Source organism: Ailuropoda melanoleuca, chromosome 14 (assembly GCF_002007445.2).
Source record: "Ailuropoda melanoleuca isolate Jingjing chromosome 14, ASM200744v2, whole genome shotgun sequence".
NCBI lineage: Eukaryota > Metazoa > Chordata > Mammalia > Carnivora > Ursidae > Ailuropoda > Ailuropoda melanoleuca.
The window spans coordinates 6,075,624-6,097,165 of record NC_048231.1 but is presented as its reverse complement, the minus strand read 5'-3'; the positions used below and the strand labels follow the sequence as shown (position 1 = coordinate 6,097,165).

The 21,542-nt window shown below is 35.9% G+C and overlaps 1 protein-coding gene and 1 long non-coding RNA gene across 2 annotated transcripts in view; one reads left to right on the top strand and one right to left on the bottom strand.

Annotated features, from left to right (window-relative positions):
• Positions 1-21,542, top strand: part of SGPP1 (sphingosine-1-phosphate phosphatase 1) — a 32,416-nt gene that overhangs the window by 4,579 nt on the left and 6,295 nt on the right. The window contains exon 2 of the mRNA XM_019793982.2: positions 17,114-17,203. Within this exon, the coding sequence (XP_019649541.2) occupies positions 17,114-17,203 (90 nt within the window). The remainder of the gene's footprint in view (positions 1-17,113; positions 17,204-21,542) is intronic.
• LOC117795972 overlaps positions 14,663-21,542 on the bottom strand; it is a 48,138-nt gene continuing 41,258 nt past the window's right edge. Inside the window, exon 2 of the long non-coding RNA XR_004620174.1 lies at positions 14,663-14,798. This is a non-coding gene — a long non-coding RNA (uncharacterized LOC117795972). The remainder of the gene's footprint in view (positions 14,799-21,542) is intronic.

Here is a 21,542-nt window from a genome sequence, read left to right as displayed (position 1 = left end):
TATATACATGTGCAATATCCGCAAATATTTGTTTTAAACATGTATTAAGTTATTGACTGAAATCAGTGATTTTCTCACCCTTCCTTTCCTTCCATCTTCCTAATATAAATAAAAAATGCCATAAACATAAGAGCTGTGGAAAAGAAAAGCACATAATTTTATTAAAATATAGTTTATTGTAGATAATAAAGATATCTGAGATCATAAAAAGATAAAAGGAAGACAAGAACTACAAAAGTGGGTCACAATGACAAAGACTAGAAACGGCTGCAAGAGCCAGTGGAAACTGATTACTGGTAATTCTAGGAAGAAATGGTTTATTAAAAAATCAGATTGGTTTGCTCTTGGATTTCTTTTTACCTAGTGTCATACTTGTGTTTGAAATACACATTTTCCTGATTTTATAAGTGCTTATTATTAATTCTTGATTTAAAATTAATTAAATGAATGGGGAATACTTCATAGAAAATTTAATATTTACATGAAAATATGAAGAGGAGAGTGCATTTCTTTTCTTTTTCTGTTCCACAGCTACCAGAGTCTCTATTCCAGAGGATTCTTGTTTAGCCTTCTAGAGAGTCTTTAGTGTCATAGATATATATCTATATAGTTTATTTTTCATACAAATGGTAACATATTATACTGTTCTGGAACCTACTTTTCTCATTTAGAAATATATTGTGGAAAGATTTTCCTTTTCTTTTACCCAACAGTTAATGAATACTAACTTTGTGCTTAACGGTTGTTTTAAATGCTTTACATAACTTAATTTTTTTGATCCCTATAAAATCCTGTGACTATTATCACTGGTTTGCAGAAGAAGAAACTGAGGTGACGGGAACTTAAGTAATTTGCTCCAGGTAACTCTGCAAGTACGTAACAGAGCCTGAATTCAAACCCCATTTGGCTGCAAAATTACATTATGCTACTATATTATATTGCCTTTCCATACTATATAGAGCTATGTAATTTTTTCACATTTACATTATGCTCCAATATACATATATATTTTTTAAGATTTATGTATGTATGTATTTAAAGATTTTGCTTATTTATTTGACACAGAAAGAGAGAGAGCACAAGCAGGGGGAGCGGGAGAGGGAGAAGCAGGCTCAAGCAGGCCGAGCAGGGAGCCCGAGGAAGGGCTCGATTCCAGGACCGCGGAATGATGACTTGAGCCGATGGCAGATGCTTAACCAACTGAGGCACCCAGGTGCCCCTTATTTATTTATTTTAGAGAGAGAGAGAAGAGAGAGAGAGCACGGGGAGGGGCAGAGGGAGAGGAAGAGAGAATCTTAAGCAGACTTGCTGCTGAGCAAGGAGCCTGACACAGGGATCGATCCCCAGAACCCTGGGATCATAACCTAAGCCAAAATCAAGAGTTGGACGCTTAATGGACTGAGCCACACAGGTGCCCCTGCTCCAATATATTAATGTAGCATAATTTATCTAGTAAGCTGACTATTCCAGTACTCCCTATTCAAACCTTTCTCATATTTTTTTTCTATTAGATTGCTGGTATTTTACTTGCTAATTTTTTTTTTTTTAAGATTTTATTTATTTATTCTACAGAGATAGAGACAGCCAGCGAGAGAGGGAACACAAGCAGGGGGAGTGGGAGAGGAAGAAGCAGGCTTCTAGCAGAGGAGCCTGATGTGGGGCTCGATCCCATAACGCCGGGATCACGCCCTGAGCCGAAGGCAGATGCTTAACCGCTGTGCCACCCAAGCGCCCCTGATTTTTTTTTTTAACTATTCTTTTTGGGGTTTTCTTTTTTGTAAACTGTTGCTCTACCTTCAAGTAATGTTGTACCCCTTCAAGTATAGCATAAGAGCCTTACAAGAGTATACTTCCATTTTTCCCGCTCCCCTCCTTTGTATTATTATTGTCATACATTTTACATCTATATATGTTCTAAAACTCATAATAATACATTATTATTTTTATATAATGTTCCAGCATTTCTAGAAATATTTTTTTCCCCCTCTTCCACCATCTCCTCCTGTTCTGGAACTTCAGTTCCATGTATGTTATACTGCTTAACACTGGTCACTCATAGATCACTGCTGTGATGATGATGATTGCAGCATTTTTGCTCTCTGTGCTTCATTTTGGATTGTTTCTATTGCTCTGACTTCAAGTTCACTGATCTTTTCTTCTGCGGTGTCTGATTTTCTGGTAGACTCCTCAAGTAGGATGGGATATAGTTTCAGATACTGTATATTTTATATCTGAAGCTCCAATTGGGTGTTTTTTAAATCTTCCATTTCTCCACTCATTATGTTCCTATTTTCTTTTAGTTCTTGAGTATAAGATTTTAATAGCTGTGTTAAGGTTCTTATCCACTAATTCCATCATCTTTGTCATCTTTGTGTGATTCTAATATTTTTCCTGGTTTTGGATCATATTCTCTGGCTTCTTTGCTTAGTAATTTTTATAGTTTTAGATTTTGTTTATTCCTTTAAATAGTGTCAGACTTGATCGTGGTTACAGTTAAATTACTTGTCAGTTTAAGCTTGACAGAGAGGGTTTGGAATAACCATAGTCTAAAGCTAATTTGACTTAACGACAAAGATCATAACTTTTTTTTTTTTTTAAGATTTTACTTATAAGTAATCTCTACACTCAGTGTGGGACTCAGACTTACAAACCTGAGATCAAGAGTCGCATGCTTTACCGACTAAGCCAGCCAGGCTCTCCAGATGATAACCTTATAAAGACTGCCCAGTTCCCTTAGTACTCTGCCTAGTGGGAAAGCAATTCCGGGCCTATGTGAACTTTGGGAATTGTTTGGCCTACTATTTTCCCCAGCCTGTGGATTTTCACCCCATGCATGCACATATTAGTACTCAGTAAACAGTTTGCAGAGAACCCCTACAGATCTTTGAGGCTTATTCTCTGTGTGGATTCCTCTCTCTGGTGCTCTGTCCTGCAAATTAGTGGCTGCTTTGGCCTCTGTGAATTCTGCTTTGCTTCCCCTTAACTCGGTGAGACTGCTAGACTTTGTTTTGGTTTCTCCTCCTGTGCTACCGCCTGGAAACTACCTCCAGCAGCAAGTTAGGGCAATCATAGGGCTCATCTCATTTGTTTCTCTTTTCGCCTGAATTACAGTTCTGTGCTGCTTGTTTTCCAGTATATGAAAATGGTTGTTTTATAAAAGTTGTCTAGTTTTCTGGCTGTTTACAGTGAATAGCTGTTATTACAATAGTTAATCCTTTATGGACAGAAACAAATCCTCTCACTCTACTTACTGTTTTTTGTTTTTTTAATATTAAAAAACTAGTTGAGATGTAATTCATATACAATGCACCCGTTTAAAATATGCAGTTCAGTGGCTTTTGATATATTCATAGAGTTGTGCAACCATAACCACAATCAACTTTAAAATATTTTCATTACCACCCAAAGGAACCCCATACCCATAGTAGTCTCTCCCCATCTCCCCCCGCCAATTCCTAGGCAACCCTAGACAATTACTAATCCACTATATGTCCGTATAGATTTGCCTACTCTGGACATTTCATATAAATGGAAGCATACAGTATATAGTCTGTTGCTGGCTTCTTTCATTTAGCATGTTTTAAGATTCATCCATATCATAGCATTTATCAGTACTTCATTCCTTTCATTCCTTTTTATTGCCAAGTACTATCCCATCAGATGGATATGCAACATTTTTTTTATCTTTTCATCTGTTGATAGACATTTGGTTGTATTTTTTGGTTATTTTGAATGTTCCTATGGATAGTTTTGTGTAAGTTTTTGCATGGACTTATGTTTTTGTTTCTCTTGGGTTACTTATTAGTTTTTTTNTTTTTTTTTTTTTTAAAGATTTTATTTATTTATTCGACAGAGATAGAGACAGCCAGCGAGAGAGGGAACACAAGCGGGGGGGCGGGAGTGGGAGAGGAAGAGGCAGGCTTATAGCAGAGGAGCCTGATGTGGGGCTCGATCCCATAACGCCGGGATCACGCCCTGAGCCGAAGGCAGACGCTTAACCGCTGTGCCACCCAGGAGCCCCTACTTATTAGTTTTTGAAGCCCTTTATATTGTGGTCAAATTAGCCTTTTGTCCATGTGTGATTTAGAAATATGCTTTCCTAAATTATTAATTCTCTTCCTACTTTTTTCCCCAAGCCGAATTATTTTCTTTTTAGGTATCTTTTGTTTCATGGTTTCTGGGGGGTTTTCTTGTTTTTGTTTTTTTGTTTTTTTTAAGATTTTATTTATTTGACACACAGAGAGAGGCAGTGAGAGAGGGAACACAAGCAGGGGGAGTGGAAGAGGGAGAAGCCGGCTTCCCGCTGAGCAGGGAGCCTGATGCGGGGCTCGATCCCAGAACGCTGGGATCATGAACTGAGCCGAAGGCAGACGCTTAATGACTGAGCCACCCAGGCGCCCCATGGTTTCTGGGTTTTATATAATGTTTAGAATAGCTTTCTACCATGGTTTCTTATAGTATTTCTGTGATTGTTTTTTTTTTTTAAAGATTTTATTTATTTATTCGACAGAGATAGAGACAGCCAGCGAGAGAGGGAACACAAGCAGGGGGGCGGGAGTGGGAGAGGAAGAGGCAGGCTTATAGCAGAGGAGCCTGATGTGGGGCTCGATCCCATAACGCCGGGATCACGCCCTGAGCCGAAGGCAGACGCTTAACCGCTGTGCCACCCAGGCGCCCCTAAATCTTTTTTTTTTTTTTTAAAGATTTTATTTATTTATTCATTCGACAGAGGTAGAGACAGCCAGCGAGAGAGGGAACACAAGCAGAGGGAGTGGGAGAGGAAGAAGCAGGCTCTCAGCAGTGGAGCCTGATGTGGGGCTCGATCCCACAATGCCGGGATCACGCCCTGAGCCGAAGGCAGACGCTCAACTGCTGTGCCACCCAGGCGCCCCTCATGTTTAAATCTTTGATCTAACTTTAGTTGGTTTCGTATATATTGTGAGATACGTATCTGATATAATTTTTTTTCACACTGATAAATTAATTGATCTAATACCATTTTGAATAGCTATTCTATCTGTAATGCCACTTAGGTTACATATCAAGTTTCCATATGTGTATGGGTGTGATTCTGGGGTTCTCCATTGTGTTTCACTGATCTCTTTATTTGTCTCTTTATCAATATCATCATCATGCTTTAATTGCTTTAGAGAAAGTCTTATTATCTTATTTATGTAAGTTCTCTTCAAGATTGTCTTGGCTATTTTTGAGTATTAGCTTTCAATATGCATTTTAAGAACGAGCTCTTTAATTTCTATAAAGAACTCTGGACTTTTGGGATGCCTGGGTGGCTTAGTTGGTTAAGTGTCTGCCTTCAGCTCAGGTCATGATCCCAGAGTCCTGGAATCGAGTCCCACATCGGTCTCCCTTCTCAGCAGGGAGCCTGCTTCTCCCTCTGCCTGCTGCTCCCCCTGCTTGTGTGTGCTCTTTCTCTCTGACAAATAAATGAATAAAATCTTTAAAAAAAAACCCCAAACTCTGGACTTTTACTGAAATTGCAATGAATTTATAAATTAATGTGGAGAGAATTGATAGCCTTACAATATTCAATGTATCTGTGAATACGGTATATCTTATTTATTTAGGTTTTCTTAAATAAATGTATTTCAATGGAGTCTTATGATTTTCTCCATATAAATCAAGTATATCTTCTGTTAGATTTATTTGTAATTACTTTATATTTTTTGTCATTGTTTTAAATGATATCTTGTTAAAAATCAAACGTTGTAACTTTTTGTGGCTGGAGGATAGAAACATGGTTGATTTTTACACATTGATCATATATACAATTTTTTCAACTCTCCATTAATTTAGTAATTTATATGTATAATCTCGTGTTCTTTATAGAAGAAATCATATTAACTGAGAATTATGACAACTTTATTTCTTCTTGCAAGTATACATTTTTTCTTGTTGACTAAAAAGCTTTAATAAAGGTAATGACATTAAATTCCACAATATAATCATTTCATTTCTAGTAAGTACTAGCCAATAACATAAGCCCTACAGATAACAGGGCAAAACCCCAAAAATATGGTCTGTTTGTTTGGGGAGATTAGATTGGTGTTTTAAAAAGACTCTTTTGTCTGTAGTGTGGAAAATAGACTACAGAACAGTAAGACTGGAGGCAGGGAAACCAGACCAATATGTTACTCCACCAGTTCAAGTGAGAGAAGTTGGGAGACCTAGATCAGGAGACTACAAACAGCGGCCAGCTGCCTGATTGTATATGACTTGTGAACTATGAATGGTTTTTTTACATTTTAAATAGTTGAAAAAAGCCACAAGAAGAATATTTTGTGATACATGTAAATTATATGAAATTAATAATTTTAGTGGCTATTCATACAAACTTTATTGAAACACAGCCATGTCTATTCATTTATATCTATATTGTGTGTGGTGCTTTTGTCCTACAGCAGTAGAGTTGAGTAACTGTGACACTGACTATAATCCACAAAGCCCAAAATAGTTACTATCTGGCTCTTTATGAAAAAATTCTACTGTCCCCTGACCTAGATAATGTCAGTGGGAGTAGAAAGAAATGGATACATTTGAGAGATATTTAGAGGTAGAATTGACAAGACATGGTGATTAATTGCAAATGGCAGTAAGGAAGAAAAACAGGAGTAAAGGATTATTCCCAGATTTCCTATTTGGAAAGCTGAGAAAGAGTAGTTTGATTTTTTGAAATAGAAAATATGGAAAGCAGGTGAGATTTGCAGAAAGGAGCAGGAGAATGGAGGAGAATTCCGTTTTAGGTATATTGAATTTGAGGTGTCTATAAGACAAAACTATCTCAGAGGCAGTTTACACATGAAAGAGACCTAGACACATTTATCCCAAAAATACAAATGTGTTGATCCAAAGGGATCATATGTGCACCCCAATGTTTATAGCACAATAGCCAAACTGTGGAAAGAGCCAAGATGTGCATTGACAGATGAATGGATAAAAAAGATGTGGTATATATATCCAATGGAGTATTACTCAGCCATCAGAAAGGATGAATACTTACTATTTATATCGACGTGGATGGAACTGGAGGGTATTATGCTGGGTGAAATAAGGCAAAGAAAGACAATTATATGATTTCACTCATACATGGAATATAAGAAACAGTGCAGAGGATCATAGGGGAAGAGATTGAAAACAGAATGGGAAGTCATCAGTGAAGGAGAAAAACCATGAGAGACTCTTAAGTCTAAGAAACAAACAGGATTGCTGGAGGGGAGGTGGGTGGAGGAATGGGGTAACTGGGTGATTGGCATTAAGGAGGCACGTGATGTAATGAGCACTGGGCGTTACAAGCGACTGATGAATTATTGAACACTACATCTGAAACTAATGATGTACAATATGTTGGCTAATTGACTTTAAATTAAAAAAGAACCTAGACAGGTTTAGTATCATTAGCATATATATACAGAATGAATGATGAGAGTGCATGGTACTGACTTTGTAGAGTACATATAGTGAGAAGAACAGAAGGTTTAAGGAAAAAACCTTTAAAGACTTTACTATTTAAGTAATGAATAGGGTAAAAAGAACCTGAAACAGAATCTGACAAGTAGCAGTTTGAGAGGTAAGAAGATATCTTAGGGATTGTCTAACTAAGGCTGTGTGTGTGTGTGTGTGTGTGTGTGTATGTGTGTAGGGGTTTTAGTAACCCATTCGTACTAGCTTAAGAAAAAAAAGGAAATTTGAGGACTAGAAGGAGTATCTTATGGAAGTCAAAATCAAGAAAGTGCTTCCAGGCTTCCTGAGGGAATGGAGCCAGGCCTCTGGAATGCAATCAGAACTAAAAGCAGTGCCGTCCATCTTTGTTTTCTGGGGTTGCATGGTCTCTCATTTGTTTCCTTCTTCTCTCCCTGCTTTGGCATGCATATGTCAGCCTTACACCTACTTCTACATTATTCCAATTTCAAGCATACAACAGAGACTGATGGACTTTCATTCAGATTACGATTAGGGAAAAAAATCTAATCAGCTCAGTCCAGCCAGTGGATTTGCTTCTCTAAGGCCAAGTGTCCATGCCTGATCCGATAGCTATAGTTAAAAGAGCAGGATCATGCAGTATTATTAGCAGGTCTCCAGGGCCACACTCCTGGGGCTAAGCAGGGATGTTTGCAGAAGAAAGGAGTGTAAACTGGACAGTATCATAAAAAGAATATACTGTAAAGGGAAGCTACAAGTGAAAGAGTGTTTCTAGAGAAGGCTAATAGTTAATATTGGGTTTTTGTTTGTTTGTTTGAAGATTTTAGTTATTTGAGAGAGAGAGCATAAACGGGGGTTAGGGGCAGAGGAAGAGGGACAACCAGACTCCCTGCTGAGTGGGGAGCCTGACTCAGGGCTTGATCTTAAGACTCTGAGATCACGACTTGAGCCAAAGTCAGCCGCTTATGCGGCTGAACCACACAGGCACCCCTAATTAATATTTTTAAATGCTGCTAAAAGGACAACCAAGATAAGTACTGAGCTCTATAGAAGACTTGTAAAATAAAAATAGAAAAAACCTAATGTTAACTTTTTTGGTATTTCCTTACAATGTGAAAATAATTGCAACCATATTGTATATGGTGTTTATTTTTTTATTTAATATAGTGTGTGATAGTTAATTTTATATATCACTTGGCTAGGCCATGATACCCAGATTTTTAGGCAAACATTAGCGTAGATGTTTCTGCGAAGGTGTTTTTTAGGGATGCCTGGGTGGGCTCAGTCGGTTAAGCATCTGCCTTCAGCTCAGGTCATGATCCCAGGGTCCTGGGATTGAGTCCCACCTTAGGCTCTTCGCTCAGCGGGGAGCCTGATTCTCCCCCTACCTGCCGCTCCCCCTGCTTGTGCATGCTCCTGCTCTGACAATTTTTAAAATCTTAAAAAAAAAAAAAAAAGATTATTTAGATGGTTGTTAACATTTCAATCAGTAGATTTTGAGGAGCTTATCTTGCATAATATTGGTGGGGCTTTATCCAATCAATTGAAAGCCTTAGGAGAAAAAAAGACCATTTTCCCCCTGAGGAAGAGGGGATTCTGCTCACCTACTGTCTTTGGACTTGAGCTACATCAGCTCTTTCCTGGATCTCCAGTCCACTCGCCTACCCTGCAGATTTTGTATTTGTAGCCTCCATGATCCTTAAAATAAATCCAATAATAGAGCCAATTCCTTGCGGTGAATCTCTCTCCATATATGTGTATATATACATCTTATTGGTTTTGTTTCTTTGGAAAACTCTAATATTTTTTCTCTGTCAGTAAAAATTCCTAGAAAACATTCTTTTTTTTTTTTTTAAAGATTTATTTATTTGAGAGAGAGAACAGGGGGAGGGGCAGAGGAGAGGGTGGAGAGGGAGAGAAGCAGATTCCCTGCTGAGTGGGGAGCCCCACGGGGGGGCTTGATTCCATGACCCCACGATTTGAGCCGAAGTCAAGAGTTGGATACTTGACCAACTGAACCACCCAGGCACCCCTAGAAAACATTCTTAATGAATGAAACACTTTCATATTCTTGCAAAATAATTTTTATATTATAGGATTGTCCTTACTACAGATACTATTATTTCCACTTATAGAGAGGAAATTGATACAAAGAGATTATGAAACTAGGCCATTGTCCCACACCTGAAGAAGTAGGCACCTTTGGGGAGTCAGCCTAGCTCACAGTCCTCTAGGGGCCCCTCACCTTTAGGGCAAACATTTTGTCTGTGCAATCTTATCCATCAGAAATTGAGAACAGGTACTGAGTTTGAGCAGGTTTCTTCACTGAAGAATAAACTGGAAAAACCTCCATCTACCATGTGGACTAAAGAGCAGAAAAGCTGCCACACAGTAAAAGATGAAGTGGATATGTAAGAAGAAGAGAGGGACCTGTGACTGTCTAGTTTATAGTTCCAGTTTCTTCTTGAAGCTTAGCTTCCTTTTGCCTTAGGGCTCAGATACTGTGTATCCTTATAATACATTTCTTTTTCTCTACATAATTCAATTCCTATTATTTACACTTTCTAGAGTCCCCATAAATGCATATGGTAAATAGCTAGGGCCAATAAAACCATTATTTTATTTATTTATTTATTTATTTAAAAGATTTTATTTATTTAGTTGACAGAGACAGCCAGCGAGAGAGGGAACACAAGCAGGGGGAGTGGGAGAGGAAGAAGCAGCCTCATAGCGAAGGAGCCTGATGTGGGGCTCCATCCCATAACGCCGAGATCACGCCCTGAGCCCAAGGCAGACGCTTAACGACTGCGCCACCCAGGCGCCCCTATTTATTTATTTTTAAAGATTTTATTTATCTATTTGATAGAGACAGCAAGAGAAGGAACACAAGCAGGGGGAGTGGGAGAGGGAGAATCAGGCTTCCCGCTGAGCAGGAAGCCTGATGTGGGGCTTAATCCCAGGCCCCCAGGATCATGACAGGAGCAGAAGGCAGAAGCTGAACGACTGAGCCTCCCAGATGCCCCTAAAACCATTATTTTTAAACTATTACATTATAATCAATAAATATTGATTTGTTCATCATTGTATAGTATATATAATTTCATGATAAACATTTTTATATATGAATCCTTGCCCCACATTTCTGTCTTTGGTATAGAATTTTAGGAGCGAGATCACTGTGTCGATGTATATGAACACTTAGAGCTCTTTTATGTATGGACAAAATGCTTTGCAGAAAGGTTGCATCAATTTTTATTCCACTAGCAGTGTATAAGAACAAGGCAGATGGGGGCGCCTGGGTGGCACAGCGGTTAAGCATCTGCCTTCGGCTCAGGGCGTGATCCCGGCGTTATGGGATCGAGCCCCACATCAGGCTCCTCCGCTATGAGCCTGCTTCTTCCTCTCCCACTCCCCCTTCTTGTGTTCCCCCTCTCGCTGGCTATCTCTATCTCTGTCAAATAAATAAATAAAATCTTTAAAAAAAAAAAAAAAAAAAGAACAAGGCAGATGTATCATTAATGTGGTATCCTTGTCATCTGTTGTTTACATATACATTATCCATTTCTTGAATTCAAAATACAGTTTTTTTCTGGTGCCTGCCTTTGTCCCATATTTAAATTACTATGAAAATTTTATATTCTGTTGAAGACAGTATTTGTCATTGCTTTAATTGTAAGTCATTTTATTGACTTTTTTTTTTTTTGCACTAACCTCAATGAGTATGAATGACAAATGACACAATATAAAAACTAATTCTGATTATGTGTGATAAAGAGTTCAGGAAAGCATATCAGTAGGAATAAAAACCATTTGGTAGAATAACTGAAGGGAATGTTTAGATAAGTGTTCTGTAATAGGCTGTGCAATGAAAAGATTAGATAGTGGTATGAAATTAAAAGCATCTAGGAGGTCATGTGATCTGTTTTCAGTTGGGTAAATTTTTTCTAATTTGAAAATAATGTGAAGGACTTGTAAATTTTTTTGCAGCTTTTTTGATAAGACCTAAAGATTTAAGTGAAAACTTTCTTATTAGAGGAAATAACATAAATTCAGCAAGTAAAGCTCAACATTCTCTAAGAAAAACAAAATAAAAACTAGGAATCCCTACCAAATTTAAAATTATTTCCTATTTGTATAGTGAGAAAAGTATAAAGTAACAAGCATGGTACATTGGAAAAGCCATCAGAATAGGCCACTGGAAGAGTAAGTGTTACTTAGCATCCCTGGGTCTGTCAATCATCTGTAGAGAGAGGGGAGTGGAATTAGTGTCTTTAAGATCCCTTCTACCTCTAATTAAGTTTGTACCTAGACTCAATTCTAAGAAAAACCTAAATAAAAAATATCTGAGAGATAATCTGCTTGATCCTAGGGATACAAGGAATTAAACAACACATTATACATGAAGGGCAGCTTAGTAGAGTGGTTAAGAGCTTAGGTTTGGGAATTAGACTTTCAGTGTTTGAATCTCGGCCCCATAACTTCATACCTTTTTAATCTTGGACCTCTCTTTGACTCAGTTTCATTTAAAGTAGAATATCTACCCCATAGGGTTGTTCTGATGATTAAATGAGCTAATATTTATAAAGCTCTTAAAACAGTGCCTGGTACATAGTAAATTGTATGTTAAATAAAATTATTTAACACTTCAGTAAAGAACAAATCCACATTTATTTCTTCTAGCATCTTCGTAGGAATGTATTTTCGCTTTAAAAATTCCAGCCAGTTTGTCGAGTGAAGGATTGGGATGGGTAGGAATTAGTAGAGAGTGACAGTCAAGGGGAGGACGGAACAATTGCAAATTCCTGTATGAGAAGCGAGAGAAAGGTTGGTTAGATTGTTATTGCAGAGGAAAAGAGGAAGAGGCCTTTTTTAAAAATAGAATCTAGGGCTGTAAAACAGAATTGCTAAATTTGCCAACATGGAGAAGACAATTTGAGTTTTCTATTATAATGCCTTTTGCATTTTGAAAAATTACTGTCCTTAATTGCTCCCACTCCATTTACTCTCCAAGTGCTGAAGCAGCTCTGCAAGAGCTGTCAATACCCCAGGCTAAATTTGCTCCCAACCCTGGAGATTTGAATAGGAATTAAAAAAAAAAAAACAAATCTCCACAGACTCCGAATTAGACACTGGAGGAATTTTCGGGGGCCTTGTAGTAGATAGGGCTGGATTATCCAGGAGACAACTAGATAAAAATTTCTTTGACAGATTAAAATTGGAATGAATGAAATGAATGAATGAATGAATGAATGAATGAATGAATGAATGAATTGGTAACTGCCTGGAAGACTGAATTCACTAAGTTTCTCTTGTTTCTACTGTGGTTTCCACATAGAGAATCAGGAATTTCTTGTTCATCTTAACTCTCTGGAAAGCTGAGGTCCGCCTGCACGCAGCTGTAAAATGATACAAGCTAAAACATGTAGTCCTCTTTCTTTTTCACAAATCTCTTCCCTGAAACAAATTAGGAAAGAGATCCTATTTTGTTAACCTAAGTCTGCATCAAATAGTATGGTAATAAACAGTACTTTCCTTATTGTGGTTTTTAATAAAAAATATATTTAAAATTATATTTATTTGATGAGTTCTGTTGCTAAATTGATACTTTGTAACTTCAGAGTTGGAAAGAGAAACAGTAAGATGACATCAGATATATAGATCAAAAGGATAGATTGAGTTGAAAATGTTTTAGTTCACATATTTATCTTAATGTGTACATTAAATAACTGCATATGGGTCAGTTTTTGTTTTACCTTTTTGAACCCATATATTATACATTACACTAGCTTACCAGTGTGGAAAGTACTAAGAAGGAAAACATGATATTGTGATTAAGTTTTTCGCTTTGTTTTGCTTTTAGTATACAAAATATAGTTCAAAATATGTTATTGTAGGAAATAGTTTTTATTTCTATACCATTTGGTTACTTTGTTTTAGAAAGTGTATATTAGTTTTAAAAGCTTAAGCTACAGAATCCTTACCTAACAGTGTTTATTCTAAAACAAGCATTGGAAATTCCCTAAGTTTATTCAAAAGGATTTTCAGATTGCAATTTATTGTGATGGATTCCAGAGATGCTCATAGAACTAAAGGTTAAGGCGGCCCAGGTTTGAGGACAGGAACTGAATGGCCTTTGACCCCAAGGTTATCATGAACGTGATAAGGTAAGACTGATATATCCTTAGAGGCTGAAGGCTTACGTCTACTTCATTTAGCGAAGGTAGACACTGTTGCAGTCACTGATAATACAGCAGTGAACAAAATGGATTCCAGTTCCTGCCCCCATGGAACATACATTCTTGAGGAAAGAGACAATAATTTAAATAGTTATTCTTTATATATGTACATATAGAGAATATACATAAGATTTATTATATCCTAATGCATAAGTACATCCTATGTCAAAGATAAGGTCTGTAACTTCTTCCATTAATGTTTTGTAGCTTTCAGTGTACCAGTCTTTTACTCGGTTAAATTTATTTCTAGGTATTTTATCCTTTTGGATGCTATCATAAATAGAATTTTCTTAAATTCCTTTTCAGGTTGTTCACTGCTGGTGTATAGAAAGAGAACTGATTTGTGTGTGTTGATCTTCTACCCTGCAACTTTGCTGAATTCATTTATTAACTGTAGTAGTTTTTTGTGGATTCTTTTGGGATTTTTTTTTTTTTACAGTCATGTTATCTGTGAGTAGAGATAGTTTTACTTTGTCCTTTCCAATTTAGATGTCTTTAATTTCTTTTTCTTGCCTAATTGTTCTGGCTAGAACTTATAATACGGTGATAGACAGCGGTGAGAGGTAGACATCTTGTCTTTCTCATCTTGGGGAGGAACCTTTTAGTCTGTCACCAGTAAGTATGTTATCCGTAGGTAGTTCATAAATGCTCTTTATCGTGTTGAAGAAATTCCCTTCTTTACTAGTTTTTTGAGTGCTTTTATTATGAAGGATGATCATGGTATTTTTTTCTTAATTCTATTAATGTGATGTATTACATTGATTTTTCTTTGTTGAACCACCCTCATTTTTCTAGGATAAATCCCACATCATACATCATGATGTATAATACTTTAATGAGCTCTTGAATTTGGTTTGCTAATATTTTGTAGAAGCTTTATACACCTGTATTTACAAGAGATATTGGTCTGTAGTTTCCTTGTGATGTCTTTGTCTGGTTTTGATATCAGGGTAATAATGGCCTCACAGAATGAGTTAGGAAGTGTTCACTTCTGGGTTTTGTTTTTTTTTCTTTTTTTTTTTTTTTTTGTAAGAGCTTGAGAAAGGTCTGGTCTTCAGGGACCCAGGCTGATGGAAGTTTGTTTATCTTGTGATACATCTCAGCATGTGGCTTCCAGGGTTGCATCTATAAGGAAGAGAGAGATCATAGAATGATTGAAAGTGGCATGAGTCACTTTTCCCCAGCTCACTGGCTAAACTAGTCACAGTCCCAGTGTAACTGCAAGTGAACCTGAAAATATAGAGGAGCATAAGGAATATTTGATGAACATTTCTGTTTCAACACCTGTTCTCTTTTTATTTCTCTATAGTACTTAACACACTTGAACACATAGTACTTAACACATCTTATATAATTTATATATCTTTAAGTATCATACAATTTGCATACTTTATGTTCACTATTTAGTGCCTTCCCCCAGCTAGAGTGTAAGCTTATTCTAGAAAACCACACTTCTTACAATTTCTTCCCCACAGGCCTTTGTTCATGGTGTTCCTGCTGTTTATAATGCCTTTTTTTTGCCTTGTACTCCATTTTTCTAAAGATTAAATCCTACTCATCTTGGATCTTACTTAATCTGGGTTACTTTGTTAACATCTTTAAGTTAAGTATCCATCCCTTAGAATCCCTCAGAATTTTTAGTGTACTCTCATAGCACTTACTTCATTATATAGTTACATGTCTGTCTGCCCCAATAACCAAGTTCCTCATGCACGAGGAACAATGTCTGGAGAAATAGGTAGAGTCTAGAAAAGAAACTATGAGGATCTGAACAAGGACAGTTTAAGAAGAGCGGAAAAGAGATGACAGAATCAAGAATATTTAGAAGGCGAAATCAGCAAGACATGATTATTGGCTGAATATGAGGGATAAAGAAGGAATCAAGGATAATTCATGTTTCTCATTTAGATTATTATGTGGATTATGAGGTTTCCAAATGAAATCAGGAATATGAGAGGAGGAACAAGTTTGGGTGGTAGGATGATGACATTGAAGTCTAGTAGGTTTAATTAACTCCATAGAGAGAGATGTGCAGCAGAAGGGGCAGGTGCAGGCGTCAGCTATGTGGTTCTTAATGCGAGGGAATGGATAGGTCTTCGGCATGAGGAGTAATAGTTAAGAAATAAGAAAAGCTGAGACTACCGAGAACTGCTAAGGGCAGAATCCTTATTTATGCCAGTGTTTAAGGAACAAGAAGAGGAAGATATGCGCTTGTGTGGGAAACAGAGAAAAAAGTAGATGGTGAAAGAGGAAACAGAATGTGATACTATAGAAATAAAGAGTATTTAGACTTTCAAATGGTGGCCATGTCAAATACAGTAGAGAAGTCAAATAAAAAAAACTATGTACTAAATCTCTACCACTCTTCTTGCAGCCTTACTATCTCCCTTCTTTCACCCCCACTTCTCATTGAACCACGTTGATTTCTTACTGAGTTGAACCACCCTGGCTTCAATTTCATGGAGAAATTTGAAGTTATAGGGCATAAACTACCTCAATTGTGTCCCTTTCCCTCTTCCTTTACAAACTTGCCCGTATCCATCCATCATTTCCTCTTTCCCTCTAATATAAATAAATTGAAAGCCAAGTCTTAACACTAGTGCCATTGATACCAAGAGTTGTCTATATTTTATGTTTTTTCCCTTTTTGTGACTTTCTGATCCCAGTATCCCTCCACAATTTTTCTTAAAAAGGTTACCATTTGAAATTTTAGTGGGCAGAAGTGGAAAACCAATTACAGGGCATTGAATATTGAATACAAGATGGGAAAGTACCAACAGAAACTACAAATAGCGGTCACTGATGGAACTGAGAGGGAGATAATGCTCAGTCTTCCTCCCTGGGGAAGCAAGGACACTTACATGGATCAGATTCAAGCACTATCCCAGAGGTATTTCATTTTGGAGCTACATGGAAAATATGTCTCCTACCTGTTTTTCTTCTGCAGCATGCCTGTGATTAAGTCTTTACTATAGAAATGAAAATGAGCCAGTTCTCACAATGAAGAGTGTAAAACACCAGATTTCATTCATTTGTTCAGTCATGCAAAAGTATTTCTCTTTTTTTTTTTTTTTTTTGAGAGAGAGAGGCACTTGCTCAAGAGTGAGCACAAGCGGGGGGCGGAGGAAGGAGAAGGGGTAGGGGGAGAGGGAGAGAGAGAATCTTAAGCAGAGCGCGATCTCACAACCCTGAGATCATGACTTGGCCGAAATAAAAAGTCGGTCATTTAACCAACTGAGCCACCCGGGCACCCCTGTAAAAGTATTTCTTAAACGTCTGCTGTGTGCCAAGCTTAGGTTTAGGTGCTAGGAATACAATGGGGAGTAAAAACACAGTTCTTGTGTTTGTGGAGTTTTGTGGTATAGTGATTTGTTTTTTATTTCCTTGTTTAAATTTAACCTAATTTATTTAACTAATTTTACTTTTTTTCCCCCCTTTAGTATCCTCTTATATATGGACTGATTCTTATTCCCTGCTGGTGTTCTCTAGTTTGCCTAAGTAGAATTTACATGGGAATGCACTCCATTCTGGTAAGGAAAACATTGTGTTCATAGCGCTTTATTTTTTTCTGAAATTGACAGGCAATTTTACAGTTTTTAATCATTTTCAAACTTACAGGAAACCTGAGAAAATACTATTATAAATCTTGTTTTGCAAAAAAACCCACAAAAAACACAAAAAACCATGATGTTTTGTGAACATTTAACTTAGTAATCATGTATTTTTTTAGAAACAGTTCCAGCAATCACAAATACCCAAATACTATGCTCAGGATGAGGTTTCTCCCTCCTTCACAGCGCAGGGACCCTGTACATTTTAGCCACGCCTACTCACTTCCTTCGCGGGGGGGCCCCCCCTTCACCAGATTAATAGCTTCATTAGTAGCCCTTCTTCCAGTCTGACATCACTCCATACGGTTTCTAATCTCCTGTTGTAGTTTACTTCCAAAACATAAATATGATGCCATACCGAGTGACTTACGTTTACTCAGATGTAAATGTGTTTCTTATCTCCATACCTTTAGAAATGCTGTAACTTCTGCTTGGAATACCCTTTTCTCTTTCTTTGTCTAGCTAACTATTTTATCGATTCTTTATCGATTCTTCAAGACTTACAAAAACGTACTTATCTCCTAAAAGCCTTGTAACATTCCCCATCTTTTCTCTGGACTGGTTAGGTGGCCTTTCTCCCAGAGCATCTAGAGCATAATTCTGGCACAGCACTTATGCTAAACTGCAATTGCTTCTTTTTTTTTTAATTTGTCACCCCCTCTAGACAATAAGCAACATAAGAAAAGTAACTATGTTTTCTCTCTGTCCCTTGCATCTAGTGTGGTGTGTCTCAGTACATTCTTTGAATGTATTATGTATTTTGTAGATAAAGGATCAGAAAAAAAATAAATATGAACTAACTCATGGAATCAAAAAACTTACAACTAGTAACAAATTTTTCTTGTCCTTTTAGAATTTTCTACTCATAAAAATATCTACTTAACTTGTTTAATAGCTATAGAAATATTGGGTTTCTATTTTTTACTTAGATTGCCTACCTTCAGTGGCTGCCCCTTCACTTAATTTCCAGAAGTCGCAAATACTATTTTAATAAGCAAATTATTTGTGTTCAAACTTTTTATAATTATTTGTATTAATACAAATTGTGAATTTACATATAATTCTGTCTGACTAATCTCTACTAATTTTATAATGAGACCAAGTATTATATTTTTAGGTTAGATCTAATATTTGGCAAGCGAAAATGTTATTCACCTCTGTGCCTTGTCAGTTATTCCCTTCCAATCCCAAAAGTTAGTAATATTACTCCTAAAAACTACATAATGGTTATGCATCTTTGAAGGATAAAAAATGGATACCTGATATTTCTTGAAGGAAAGATATTAGATATTATTACCCCAGGTTTATTATCATAATAAAAAGAGTAATAAGAATCTGATTATATTGAATATATAATCTAAAAGATGTGTTCTTTAAAAAAACAGATGTTTAGTGGATTGGTCAAACTTTCAAGCTGAGTTCAGTTTTTACATACTGGATGTCTATTTTTGAATCAGCTGATATAAGAACAATATTGATGTATTTTCAGATCATACATCTGATAACCCTAGTCCTTTATTCAAAAACCTTCTTTTCCCATAGAATATTTCATCAGTTTTATTCAGACTAGCTACCGAATTTTATTATGTGTAGTATTACACATTTTTGTTTTCCTTTTAAAAGTAAAATCATGGGTAACTTACAAACATGTAAATTATGCCCTGTGTTAAGATCACAATTTTTCCTAATAAATAATACATTGCTTCTTATCATTTGCTAGTTGATGCATGAAATTATACCTATAAAGAACCCCCCCCCTTTTTTTACATTATGGATCTAATGTATTCCCACAATTTTTGCTTTTTCCTATATTTTAATGTTTTAATAATTACCTGCATTTTGAACTATTTTCTTGGTCATAATTTGTATCTTTACTATTTATTGTGGAATTAGTATGGAACTATAGGCAGTGTATGCCCTACAAGTTGCCAATAGGTGCTTAGATACCATATTATCTAAGCAGACGTCTTCATTAACTTAAGGAATAGAGTACTGATAATGTGTTCTAAATAATTTATGATGAACACTTTATTCAATATTTGCCATAAGCTTTGTTGTTACTGTTACAACACAAAGAGCAACAGCTTAGTTTATTTTCAACATCTACCTACTTTCATAAATTGATTTTCTTAATTCCATGAAAACTAGAGAGGAGTTACTACGTCTGTTTTTTCTTTATTTATTATTAAAACCTAGCTCTCAAAATTTAAATTCATAAAAATGCAGGCCATTTTAAGCTACTAGACTGGATGCTTATAAAACTACTGTTTTGTTTCTACATTAGTAAAATTATGAATGTGTTGTAAATCCATTTACCCAAAATCGTACTGAAAGTTTATATGTCTATATGTAGAAAGTCTTTTTAGAAAGATATTATGAGATTTTAAAGTAGTATGTACCCCTCAAATCCACTTTGTAACAAGAAATAAACATCAAACCAACCAAACAAAAACCCCAAAAACTCAGAAACATCTTACAAAGAAAGTTCTAGAACAGTCAAAATTGAGAGTCTTAATAGTGGCTATTCCTGGGTAATAACTACTTGTTATTGTTAATCTGTATTTTCTTGTTTTTCTATAATGATTACATATTGTTTGAATTTTAATTAAAGATAAACATTCCAGAATCTATCCTTAATAGTGCCTTTATAATAAAATAAAATAAAATAAAATAAAATAAAATAAAATAAAATAAAATAAAATAAAATGCATTCCAGCAATACATTTTGTTGTTTGAAACTGCTGGCATCACTGGCATATTGAAATTAGAAGTAGGACACCTAAAATATGTTATAATTGAAAAACCCAGCAACCCACGAGCACATGACAGGAGTCCTGAATTCTAATCTCAGCAGATCACCAGTCTCTCTAGCTCTATTTTGTGATCAGGAGAAATGAAAAGGATAAAACTTTAGATTTAATATGTAATAAATCTTTATTGAATTTATGATATTTGTTATTTTCTACCATAAACTTGATAACCTTGAATATTCCATTCAAATGGGTAATTATCTGTTAACTTGAGGGTATATAAGTTATTTATAACTAATTGGTATTTAAAATTATTTGCTAAGGTTTTTTTGGAAAATTTGCTACTCATTTCTTTTTGTTACCTTTAACATTTTTTCTTTATTGCATACTTCGTGCTATAATCCTTAAAACCATTTAGTATACATTTTAATGTTATACATTAAATTGATACCACAATGATAGCCATCACGTTTATGTCGTGAATTCAAGTGTTCCTTCCTTCTGGTTCTGTTGCATGGAAGCTCAGTGTGCCCTTAACTACTCAGGGTAATACCATAAATAATTAATAACTCAATCTGAAAAGGAGGTAGATTTGTAGAGTCGTATAACAATCTATGTTTAATATTCCTAGAGCTCTACAAAAAAAGTAGAGGACAACAAATACTGGATATTTTGTGTTATGCTGAAATATATTTCTAGAATTATAATTTTTATGAATTATTTTATTTTAAAGAATTCTTAAAGTGATCAAATGTGGGGTCACCTGGCTGGTTCAGAGGAGTGCGTGACTCCTGATCTTGGGGTTGTGAGCTTAAACGCCACATTGGGTGTAGAGATTACTTAAATAAATGAATAATTAAAATTTAAATAAGTAAAAATGATATTAAAAAGTGATCAAATGTAAAAAAGTCTCAAAGTCATTTAACAGACTCATTTTTTTTCATTTTTTAAGGTACTGTAAAAAACATAGGAATGAACATGTACTTATATCTATGGTATGAAAGAACTATAATAAAAAAATAGCTAACTTCAGAGCTGTTAACCCTTCCTTTCACTTAACCTTAAAGTAAATGTATTATATATGGTTTTATGTAAAAAACTCATTAATTGTCATTTATTTAAAACTTCTAACTTGGTACACATTCTGTGTGAGAATTACAAGGCTCAGAACCCTTCCACATTAGCATATTCTGAAAATTTTGAATCAGTCATGAAATTTAGTAATAAATAAAGCAACGGCTTTTATCCTGGTAGCCAAAATCCTGGAGTTATTTTGCAAGAACTGTGCCTTTAATTACAGGTTAGGGAATAAAGGATAACATAGCAACCAAAGGAACATGACCGCATAAAAGGTGATTATATGGCAATTAGTGATTTGAAATATGAAGAAAAGAGGTTTGACAGTTACATAATTTGACAGTTCCGTATCCAAAAGCATGGTCAGAATTTGGGCCACTTTTGGAATCTTTGAGTAACTACAGTAAAATTCAATTAATAATTCTTAGGTA